Source organism: Loxodonta africana, chromosome 4 (genome assembly GCF_030014295.1).
Source record: "Loxodonta africana isolate mLoxAfr1 chromosome 4, mLoxAfr1.hap2, whole genome shotgun sequence".
In the NCBI taxonomy this organism is placed as follows: Eukaryota; Metazoa; Chordata; class Mammalia; order Proboscidea; family Elephantidae; genus Loxodonta; species Loxodonta africana.
The window spans coordinates 168637637-168650292 of record NC_087345.1 but is presented as its reverse complement, the minus strand read 5'-3'; the positions used below and the strand labels follow the sequence as shown (position 1 = coordinate 168650292).

Sequence of the window (12656 nt, the reverse complement as noted above, 5' to 3'; positions counted from 1 at the left end):
AAATAAAAGAGGAAATTCCTTTTCTTGAGCCTTTCTTTCCCTATAGTATTTGAAATCCTTGGGGAAAGCAGTTACAAAACGAAAGGCTAAATTTAATTTTAAAAAATAGTTTAAACTATATTTAACTATCTAACTATATTTACCTGTATTTGGTTTCACCAATTAAACTTTCAGTTGATGATCTAATTTTGTCTTATCTCTAAAATAAATGCATTTCCATGACCTTTTCTATTCTGGAAGGTTTTATAGTATTAAAAGAAAAATGTGTTATTTGATTTTGATGTTTTTGAAATATTTCGTGTTGTTTTAGGTGTTTGTAATACTGATAACTTTAGTTTGTTATCTATTACAATTGACTATGGTCCATATGGTTTTATGGAGGCCTATAATCCAGGTATGTATAATTCCTTTGTGTGTGTGTATATGTGTATATATATCCATATGTAGGTGTGTGTATATATATGTATATATATGGATGTATATGGATCTATAAGCGGTTATAGATAGTACAGAATGTTGTTGCTATTGTTGCTCTTAGGTGCCGTCCAATCAGTTCTGACTCATATGTGCGACAGAATGAAACACTGCCTGGTCCTGCACCATACTTACGGTGGTTGCTATGTTTGAGCACATTGTTGCAACCACTGTGTCAGTCCATCTCTTTGAGGGTCTTCCCCCTTTTCACTGACTCTGTACTTTACCAAGCATGCTGTCTTTCTCCAGGAACTGGTACCTCCTAATGACATGTCTAAATACATGAAATGAAGTCTCGCCATCATTGTTTCTAAGGAGCATTCTGGTTGTACTTCTTCCAAGACAGATTTGTTCATTCTTCTGGCAGTGCCTGGTATGTTCAGTATTCTTTGCCAACACAACAATTCAAAGGCATCAGTTTTTCAGTGTTTTTAATTCATCGTTCAGCTTTTGGATGCATATGAGACGATTGAAAATACCGTGGCTTGAGTCAGGTGCACCTTAATCCTCAAAGTACCATCTTTGCTTTTTAGCACTTGAAAAAGATCTTTTGCAGATTTGCCCAACGCAATAGGTCATTTGATTTCTTGACTGCTGCTTCCATGGGTGTAGATTGTAGAGCTGAGTAGAATGAAATCCCTGACAATTTCAATCTTATCTCCATTTATCATGATGTTGCGTATTGGTCCAGTTGTGAGGATTTTTGTTTTCTTTATGTTGTGGTATAATCCATACTGAAGGCTGTGGTCGTTGATCTTCATTAGTAAGTGCTTCAAGTCCTCTTCACTTTCAGCAAGCAAGGTTTTATCGTCTGCATATCACAGGTTGTTAATAAGACTTCCTTCAATCCTGATGCTACCTTTTTCTTCATATAGTCTAACTTCTCAGATTATTTGCTCAGCATACAGATTGAATAAGTATGGTGAAAGGATACAATCTTGATGCCCACCTTTCCTGATTTTAAACCATGAAGTTATTCCCTGATTCTGTTTGAATGACTGCCTCTTGGTCCTACAGGTTCCTCAAGAGCACACGTAAGTGTTCTGGAATTGCCATTCTCTGCAATATTATCCATAATTTGTTATGATCCACATAATCGAATGCCTTTTTATAGTCTATAGAACACAGGTAAACATCTTCCTGGTCTCTGATTTCGGTCAGTGATGTCCCTTGTTCCCCGTCTTTGAATCAGGCTTGAATTTCCAGCAGTTCCCTGTCAGTGTACTGCTGCAGCTGCTTTTGAATGATCTTCAGCAAAACTTTACTTGAGCGTGATATTAATGATATTGTTTGATAATTTCCACATTTGGTTGGATCACGTTTCTTTGGAATGGGCACAAATATGGATGTCTTGCAGTTGGTGGGCCAGGTAGCTGTTTTCCAGATTTCTTGATATAGACAAGTAAGTGCTTCCAGTGTCACATCCATTTGTTGAAACATCTCAGTTGGTATTCTGTCAAGTTCTGAAGCCTTGTTTTTCGCCAGTGCCTTCAATGCAGCTTGGACTTCTTCCTTTAATACCTTGGTTCTTGAAAATATGCTTTGTTTTGAAATGGCTGAACATGAACCAAATCTTTTTGGTGCAGTTACTCTGTGTATTCCTCCCACCTTCTTTTGGTGCTTCCTGTGTCATTCAGTATTTTACCCATAGAATAATATTGCACCTGGAGGCTTCAATTTTTTCTTCATTTCTTTCAGCTTGAGAAATGCAGAGCATGCTCTTCCCTTTTGGTTTTCTATCTCCGGTCTTTGCACATGTCATCATAACACTTTACTTTTTAAGTTCATTATAATACTTCTAGATCCACCCTTTGAAATCTTCTGTTCAGCTCTTTCATGTCATCATTTCTTCCTTTTGCTTTAGCTATTCTGCGTTCAAAAGCCACTTTCAGAGTCTCTTCTAGCATCTGTTTTGGCCTTTTCTTTCTTTCTTGTCTTTTAAATGACCTTTTGTTTTCTTCACATATGATGTCTTTGATGTCATCCCACAAGTTATCTGGTCTTCAGTCATTAGCATTCAGTGCATCAAATCTGCCCTTGAGATGGTCTCTAAATTCAGGTGGGATATACTCAAAGTCATATGTTTTCGCTTGTGGACTTGATTTAATTTTCTTCAGCTTCAACTTGAACTTGCATATGAATAACTGATGGTCCGCTTTGCAATCAGCCCCTGGCCTTGTTCTGACTGATGATATTGAGCTTCCCCATTGTCTCTTTCCACAGATGTAGTGAATTTGATTCCGGTATATTCTTTCCGGTGAGGTCACCATGTTTAGTTGCTGTTCTGGTTCTTGAAAAAAGATTTTTGCAATGAATAAGTTGTTGGTCTTGTAAAATTTTATCATAGAACCTCTGGCGTCATTTCTATCACCAAGACCGTATTTTACAACTACTGATGTGTTTTGCTTCCAACGTTCGCATTTCAATCACCAGTAATTACCAATGCAAATTGATTGTGTGTTTGATCAGTTTTAGGCTGCATAAGTTGGTAAAAATATTCAATTTCTAATCTTTGGCATTAGTAGTAGAAAGAATTGTGTTCATTCATAAAACGGGCATTTTTATGTGTCCAGCCAATCTTCCAAGTGCCATAAGTTATAAAAAAATGAGTCCTTTATGGTCTTTGCCTTCAAGGAACTTACATATTACAAAAGATGACATGAAGTACACTTGTCTTCACTTATTGACTATTTCATTATCCGACCTTTCTCATTTTGACACTAGTAGGAAATCGACTAAGCAACTATTTTGTGCACTAAGAAAGAACATACATCTGGCAGCAACAAATGCTGAGGTACAAGGCAAGAGTAATGCTGGATGTGATGGTTAAAGTTATGTGCAACTTGGCTGGGCCATGATTCTCAGTGGTTTGGCAGTTATGTAATGATGTTGTCATCCTCTATTTTTTGATCTGACATGGACATTCTTTATTTTCGCATAACGCGAATTTTGCATAACCACCTGGTCGTTGGAACCTAACCATGTCAATAAGTGAGGAGAGGGTGTATGGTGTTGTAGTTAAGAGCATAGAATATGTTGTCAGACAGACATGTGTTTGAGCTCAGGTATCTTGACTCTTAATAGTTCTGTGCCCTTGGACAAGTCACTTAACCTATTACTTTACTTTTCTATAAAATGGAGGTAATAATAATATAATACCACCGGAGGGATCAGAGAAAGCTTTGTGGAGGACATGCTACTTGAGTTTGAGTTTGAAGTATGTGTAGGATCTGGAAGAAGAATAATGTGAGAAAAGGCTCCTGTGTGGTTAGCATTTTCCTGATTGGTTTTCCATCTATTAACAAAATGACTGATTAGGATTAAAAGTGTGGTCTTTGTTCATGTAACAGAGCAGAGTTAACTGGTCCTCAGAGATCTTCTCCCTTACTGCCAAGTCGTAAGTTGTCTATGGCACTTTTTCATTATTCTTTCTTAAGCAGAATGAGAAAAGACCAGAGATGGATGGATGGATAGATGGGCAGTCAGACGGACGAACGGATGGGCAGACAGACAGTTGAGATGGAAGGGAACCCATCAGCTTTTTAGTATTTAGTAAACTGTAGCCAGTGGAATTAGCTGTTGCCTTTCTCATTTGAGAAAGTTTCATAATACTTTGCTTCTCATCTTGACCTTCCCACAAGGATCTTCAGGGACATAAAATTTCCATCCGGAGATAGTTTATTGCTCCAATTTTCGCCTTGCTCATTCTTTACCTGTCCAGGGAATGGGAGAGTAGACCTGTAGTATAGTTTTGGCACTTTGTTTTTTTTTTTTGTATTCTCAAATGGTGCCATCAGCTTAGGCATTATATAATTATGATTAGAACCAAGCTTGTTGATTATTTTTTAATTCTAATTGCCACCAATATTTCACTTGCTTTGCCCCTCATTTTTTAACCTTACACCATTGGATTCCCAATGGATGTTGTATTTATTACTTGAAAGGTTATATATGTATTTCTTATAGTAAAATAATATATTTAAATTATCACAAGAATATTTGCAAATAATAAGACTTATGCATCTGGGATTTTTAGTTCTGAAGAAGGAAAATAGCGGCTCAGATAACCTGGAAATTCCTTTTTTTTAGTTTAAAACATTTTATTTCATATTATACATGCTTTTTAAAAAAAGGTAGGAACATTTACGGTAACACCACTTGACACTGAAGAACCTTACGCTGAGTTCCTGAAGGACCTTGAAAATCAGTTAAAAATGTTTTGCTTTCACATAGTCTTTTTCATGGCTGCTTGTGTCATGCTGAAGAGATAAGCTTCATAGATTATTTTTAAAAAGTAATAATTGTTCTGGAAAACAAAACCAATAGATGCAAGGAATGTGAATTGGTTGGGGGAAACAAAAGGCTTCCTTCATCTTGGAGCGGAACTGGCGTTTTGATACTAAGACGCTAATCTCTGCCTGTTGGCTCCCAAAACTGGTAGTTTTTAATTCCATATGTGAGTGTTAAGTAGAGCTGAAAGAAAGGCTGAGCAGTCTGCTGCTGGTGTTCCGTGGTCGGTATGTGAAGTAGCAAGTGCTCACTGTGTTCAGCACAGATGGGAACCCCAGCCATGTGGCAGAATAAAACTAAGTTTACTCACGAAAAGGCTGGGTCTGTTGCATGAAGAACATATTAGTCCTCAGCAGATGGATGGACTGGGGGAAATGTTCCAAGTTGGTGGTTCTCAAAGTTTAATTAAGAGATTGCTGGTAGTTCTTAAGGTCCCCCACATATACCACAATGTTTATACTCTGTTTTTCATATAAATCAATAATTTACTTGCAGTATGCTTCGTTGGTATCTCACCAAAGCTAGTATAATTCTTCCCGTTAGTTAGGGAAAGTTTTTTGGCTTTGCCACATGCGCAGCAGTTACACTGGTAGTCTCCGGGCTCTTCTGCCTGGCTAAGGGGGAAGAGAGAACCACTGGCCTAATCAATGGATTCATGGTTTATAAATTCTAGTGATTTCTTCCTCCCACCCAAATCTTTACAGCTTTAACAGTTCACCCACATTTCACATTTCCCCTTCATCCCTCTTGGCACTCCACGCAAAGTTGGCATTATTCTTATGCAGTGGAAAAGAGTGATGTTTTGTTCACAAGTAGCCACTAAGTCCCTGTGCATGAGACTCTGAAAGTCTAGATTAGTTCCCATACATTGCTGGTTAGAAGTTACATTTATGTTCCCTCCATTCCCTGTGTGCCTTTGACTTTTTGCCATGTTCTAGACAACATCTTCCTAATTAACTGTTAGAAAGCATTCTAGCAGTCTGTTTTTAGTCTTCACCTGTTGTTAGGATAAAATCTCAGAGTCTTTGGAACAAAATGATCTTAATGGAATGAGTCACAAAAAATATGGATCCTTTAAATTCAAACTTAAGTTTTTTTTCTTCAGTGCTTATGGAAAAGAAATTTACAGATGTCCTTTCTTAGTCTTCTTGAATTTATCATGAGTAGCTTTTCTTAAAAGGCGGAAATTTTTTTATCCTGATTTTTTTTTATGAATTAGTAAGGCTCAGTCATTTGTCTATCTTATATCAGATTGGTATTATGCTTTCACACTCAGATGCTCTGATTTCTTTAATTTTTTAGTTGTATTTTAGATGAAGGTTTACAGAGCAAACAAGCTTCTCATTAAACAATTAATACACATACTGTTTTGTGACATTGGTTGCCAACCCCACGATATGTAAACACTCTCCCCTTCTCAACCTTGGGTTCCCCATTACCAGCTTTCCTGTTCCCTCCTGCCTTCTCATCCTTGTCCCTGGGCTGGTGTGCCCATTTAGTCTTGTTTTATGGGCCTGTCTAATCTTTGGCTGACGGGTGAACCTCAGGAGTGACTTCATTATTGAGTTAAAAGGGTATCTGGAGGCCATATTCTCAGGGTTTCTCCAGTCTCTGTCAGGAAGGGGGGGAAGCAGTGGAGGGCCTAGGTAGGAGGGAGAAGGAAAAAGAGAAGGGAAGAGATAAAGAAAAATATAAAATATGGCACTGAGGGAGCTGGCCTGTGGGAGTGGCATAGACCTGGGGAGGCTATATGCCAGAGGCTTACCAGACAAGTGATACAGCACAGGCCACCAAGAAGTTGAGGGTGGTACATGGGGCTGGGTGGATGGGAGAGAGAAAAGGTAGAAAGGAGGAGAGAGAGGAGAAACAATAACAACAACACCAAAAAGACCAAAAAACAAACAGACAATAAATAAATAAAATGGTGCCAAGGGAGCTTGTCGATAATGGTAGTGCAGACCTGGGGAGGCCGCATGCAGTGACTCTCCACCTGAGCTGTGCAGCACAGCCCCTCCAGAAGGAGCTGGGGTGGTGCACAAGGCTGGGTGAGTGGGAGAAAGGAAAGGAGAGAGAGAAAAAAAAAATACAGAAGAAAAGAAAAAAACAAACCAAAAAATCACAGCCCATCAAGAAGGGGAGGGGATGGTATGCAGGGCTATCTGGGAGGGAAAAAGGAAAGGAGAGAGAGTGAAGCAACATAAAAGGCCAAGAAAGAATATTTATTTAAGAAAAGCAAACAAATAAACAAAAACAAAAGAACAAAACAACTGAATCAAAAAATTACAGCCTGTCAAGAAGAGGAGGGGATGGTACACAGGGCTAGCTGGATGGGAGAAAGAAAAGGAAGGAAGGGAGAGAGAGAAAAACAACAAAAAAGCCCCCCCTCAAAAAAACAAAGCAAACAAACCAAACAATCACAGCCTGTCAAGAAGGGGAGGGGATGGCATATGGGGCTAGCTGGGCGGGAGAAAGAGAATGAAGAAAGGGAGAGAAAGTGAAAAGTAACAATAACAAAATCTTATAAAACAAAAATACAAACAAAAAAAAACAAACAAGCAAACAAGGAGGGGGCCGAGATGGCTGACTAGGTAGATGCTACCTCGGATCCCTCTTGCAACAAAGACTCTGAAAAACAAGTGAATCAATCACATACGTGACAATCTACGAACCCTGACCATCAAACACAGATGTAAAGAGTTGACCTAAGTGACAGAGACTCAGCCAGTGCCAGCAGGGTGCACACTGATGTAGCTAATGAGAGAAAGAGCAACCACGGGGAAGCAGCAACTGTTCTCGGAGCCTGGAGCCAGCGTCCCAGTCAGAAAAACTTGGCCCCGGGCTTTGGACTGGGTGCAGGGGAGCTGAGCATGGCATCCTGAGATGGTGCAAACACGAGATGCAGCCCTACCCAACAGAAGTGACCTCGGGGGAAGCCCAGCCAGTGAACGCAGGCAGCGCGGTGACGCGGCTGACAGGAAGAGAAGTAACCGGGAGGTAGCGACTGGTTTTGGAGCCTGGAGCGTGGCGTCCCAGCCAGGGAACCTTGGTGCTGTGCTTTGGACGGGCTGCGGAGGAACTGACCATGGCTTCTGAGACAGCATAAACACAGGACGTGGGCCTGACCCTCGGGGGCAGTCTCGACCCAGCCAACGCACGCAGGCTACACACCTTTCGGGAATCTCAGATAAAACAGTTATCACCAAGCAAAATAAGTAACTTTGTCTATATTCCTGGGTGCTGCTCTCTCCTATCTATCTGATCCCTCCCCTCCCCTTCCCAGGTGGCTTCATTAACATTGGAATTTCCTGGGCCAGAGAGTGAAGTGCTCTGCGTTTTTTTTTTTTTTTTTTTTTGTCTTTTGCTAACCCATTCTCCTGGCCTGAGAGAAGCAGCTACAAAAAACCCAGGGACCAAAAATCCTTCCCCGACTTCCCGAAATTGGACTAAAAATACAGAACTGGCTCTAGCCAAGCATATGAGATCCAAAGTCTTGGGCTTTCATCCGTGCAGGGAACAAGGTGGCTATCGTAATGCAAAGGCAATGCTGATAGTGATCTGACTGTAATTGTTTTAGCGGATTACTGGAAAGACAAGTTTCCCAGGTCTGATATCTCTACCTATTAAACAGAGCCCTCACTGACCCACAATGGGGAACTGAGGGCTGAAGCTCCAGCCAAACCACCTAGCCTCCTGCCATAGGGGTCTGAGGATAGTTACACCTACCAATCTGTAGAGGTACTTGCATTGGGTGCCTAAGGTACAGCTGCAGAGCCCACCCACCAAAGTGCTTTAGGAATAGAGACACACCTACCTCACTGGCACTTGGGGGAAGCCTGTCAGCATCCTGCCCCCCCCGGAGTGTGACCCCCTGCTGCTACCAGAATCAGGTGCACACAACTATCACCACTGCTCCTCTAAGTGAATAGGTGACAGTCTGCACCACACACTTGGTGACCCAAAATCAGATTCTACTCAAGAATAGTGAATGGACTCTTAGGCTTATATATCTGGTAACAGCCCAAACCAGCTGGTAATAGGACATAAGTGATTCAAAGGCTACAGCAATCAAGACAGCACAATCTAGTAGCCCATCTACGTATATTGAAAGAAAACAAAACAAGATCAGACTCAGTGAGCAAATACAGAATAAATCACTACGATATCTTAGTGATGGCTCAGAGACAGCAGTCGATATCAAACCACATACAGAAGCAGACCATGATTGCTTCTGTAAACAACTCCCCAAATTAAAGAATGAAAATTTTTCCCAAATGAAGATACAATCCTGGAATTGCCAGATGCAGAATATAAAAAACTAATTTGCAGAATGCTTCAAGACATCAGGGATGACCTCATAAATGAAATAAGGCAATCTACAGAAAAAGCCAAATAACACAGTGATAAAGCAGTTGAAGAACTCAAAAAGATTATTCAAGAACATAGTGGAAAAATTAATAAGCTGCAAGAATCCATAGAGAGACAGCATTCAGAAATCCAAAAGATTAACAGTAAAATTACAGAATTAAGCAATAGGAAGTCAGAGGAGCAGAATCGAGCAATTGGAATGCAGAGTGGGGGAGTGGGAGGATAAAGCAATTGACACCAATATAAAAAAAAATTTATAGTTGAAGAAAAATCAGATAAAAGAATTAAAAAAAATGAAGAAAGCCTAAGAATCATGTGGGACTCTATCAAGAAGAATAACTTGTGTGTGATTGGAGTTCCAGAACAGGGAGGGATAACAGAAAATACAGAGAGAATAGTTGAAGATCTGTTGGCAGAAAACTTCTTGACGTCATGAAGGACGAAAGGATATCTATCCAAGATGCTCATCAAACCCCATATAAGATTGATCCGAAAAGAAAATCACCAAGACATATTGTCATCAAAGTTGCCAAAACCAAAGATGAAGAGAAAATTTTAAAAGCAACCAGGGATAAAAGAAAGGTCTCCTACAAAGGGGAATCAATAAGAACAAGTTGAGACTGCTCAGCAGAAACCATGCAGTCAAGAAGGCAATGGGATGACATATATAGAGCACTGGAGGAGAAAAACTGCCAGCCAAGGATCATTCATCCAGCGAAACTGTCTCTCAAATATGAAGGTGAAATTAAAACATTTACAGATAAACAGAAGCTTAGAGAATTTGCAAAAACCAAACCAAAGCTACAAGAAATACTAAAGGAAATTGTTTGGTCAGAAAATCAGTAATATCAGATAACAACACAAGGTCACAGACCAGAACATCCTGATATCAACTCATATAGGGAAATCACAAAAACAAGTTAAGATTAATTTTAAAAAGAAAAGAATGCTCAAAACAGGGAATCATTGAAGTCATTATGTAAAAGATCACAATAATCAAAAAAAGGGACTAAATACAGGAGGCATAGAACTGCCATACGGAGAAGGAAACAAGGCGATATAGGACGATACAAGCTAGGTTTTTACTTAGAAAAATAGGGGTAGATATTAAAAAAAAAAATTTTTTTTTATTAAGGTAACCACAAAGAGGTCTAACAATTCCATAACTCAAAATAAAAACCAAGAAAACATAACCACTCAGCAAGCATAAATTCAATTACTATGAAAATGAGGATCTCACAATTTATACAGAAAAACGTCTCAGCACAAAAAAGTAAGAGGAAAAATGAAATTGTCAACAACACACACAAAAAGGCATCAAAATGACAGCACCAAACACTTACTTATCTATAATTACGCTGAATGTAAATGGACTAAATGCACCAATAATGAGACAAAGAGTCTCAGACTGGATGAAGAAACACGATCCATCTATAAACTGCGTATAAGAGACACACCTTAGACTTAGAGACAAAAAGAAACTAAAACTGAAAGGATGGAAAAAAATATATCAAGCAAACAACAATCAAAAAAGAGCAGGAGTAGCAATATTAATTTCTGACAAAATAGACTTCAAAGTTAAATCCACCACAAAGGATAAAGAAGGACACTACGTAATGATTAAAGGGACAATTGATCAGGAAGATATAACCATATTAAATATTTATGCACCCAATGACAGGGCTGGAAGATACATAAAACAAATTTTAACGGAACTGAAAAGTGAGATAGACACCTCCACAATTATAGTAGGAGACTTCAACACACCACTTTTGGAGAAAGACAGGACTTCCAGTAAGAAGCTCAATAGAGGTATGCAAGACCTAATTGCTACAATCAACCAACTGATCTCATAGACTTATACAGAACACTCCGCCCAATAGCTTCAAAGTATACTTTTTTTTCTAGTGCACATGGAACATTCTCTAGAATAGATCACATATTCGGTCATAAAACAAACCTTTGCAGAATCCAAAACATCGAAATATTACAAGGCATCTTCTCAGACCACAAGGCCATAAAAGTGGAAATCAATAACAGAAAAATCACAGAAAAGAAATCAAATACTTGGAAACTGAACAATACCCTGCTCAAAAAAGACTGGGTTATAGAAGACATTAAGGAGGGAATAAAGAAATTCATAGAATGCAATGAGAATGAAAACACTTCCTATTAGAACCTCTGGGACACAGCAAAAGCAGTGCTCAGAGGTCAATTTATATCAATAAATGCACACATACATAAAGAACAAAGAGGCAAAATCAGAGAACTGTCCCTACAACTTGAACAAATAGAAAGTGAGCAAAAAAAGAATCCATCAGGCACCAGAAGAAAACGAATAATAAAAATTAGAGCTGAACTAAATGAATTAGAGAACAGAAAAACAATTGAAAGAATTAACAAAGTCAAAAGCTGGTTCTTTGAAAAAAATCAACAAAATTGATAAACCATTGGCCAGACTGACTAAAGAAATACAGGAAAGGAAACAAATAACCCGAATAAGAAACGAGATGGGCCATAGCACAAGAGACCTAACTGAAATTTAAAAGAATCATATCAGATTACTACGAAAAATTATACTCTAACAAACTGGCAAACCTAGAAGAAATGGATGAATTCCTAGAAAAACACTACCTACCTAAACTACCACAATCAGAAGTAGAACAACTAAATAGACCCATAACAAAAAAAAGAGATTGAAAACGTCATCAAACAACTCCCAACAAAAAAAAGCCCTGGCCCGGATGGCTTCACTGCAGAGTTCTACCAAACTTTTAGAGAAGAGTTAACACCACTACTACTAAAGATATTTTAAAGCATAGAAAATGATGGAATACTACCTAACTCATTCTATGAAGCCACCATATCCCTGATACCAAAAGCAGGTAAAGACACCACAAAAAAAAATTACAGACCTATATCCCTCATGAACATAGATGCAAAAATCCTCAACAAAATTCTAGCCAATAGAATTCAACAACATATCAAAAAAATAATCCACCACGACCAAGTGGGATTTATACCAAGTGTGCAAGGCTGGTTTAATATTAGAAAAACCATTAATGTAATCCACCATATAAATAAAAACAAAAGACAAAAACCACATGATTTTATCAATTGATGCAGAAAAGGCATTTGACAAAGTACAACACCCATTCATGACAAAAACTCTCAGCAAAATAGGAATTGAAGGAAAATTGCTCAACATAATAAAGGGCATCTATACAAAGCCAACAGCCAACATCATTCTAAATGGAGAGAGCCTGAAAGCATTTCCCTTGAGAACGGGAACCAGACAAGGATGCCCTTTATCACCGCTCTTATTCAACATTGTGCTAGTGGGCCTAGTCAGAGCAATTAGGCTAGACAAAGAAATAAAGGGCATTCGGATTGGCAAGGAAGAAGTAAAATTATCTCTATTTGCAGATGACGTGATCTTATACACAGAAAACCCTAAGGAATCCTCCAGAAAACTACTGAAACTAATAGAAGAGATCGGCAGAGTCTCAAGTTATAAAATAAACATA

General features: G+C 38.8%; 1 protein-coding gene across 4 annotated transcripts in view; it reads left to right on the top strand.

Moving 5' to 3' along the window:
- The window catches only part of LOC104845957 (protein adenylyltransferase SelO-like), a 53503-nt gene that overhangs the window by 18331 nt on the left and 22516 nt on the right, over positions 1-12656 (top strand). For all 4 annotated transcript variants that reach the window (XM_023548851.2, XM_023548850.2, XM_010590667.2 and 1 more), the window contains exon 11: positions 311-394. In XM_023548851.2, coding sequence (XP_023404619.1) covers positions 311-394 — 84 coding nt within the window. The remainder of the gene's footprint in view (positions 1-310; positions 395-12656) is intronic.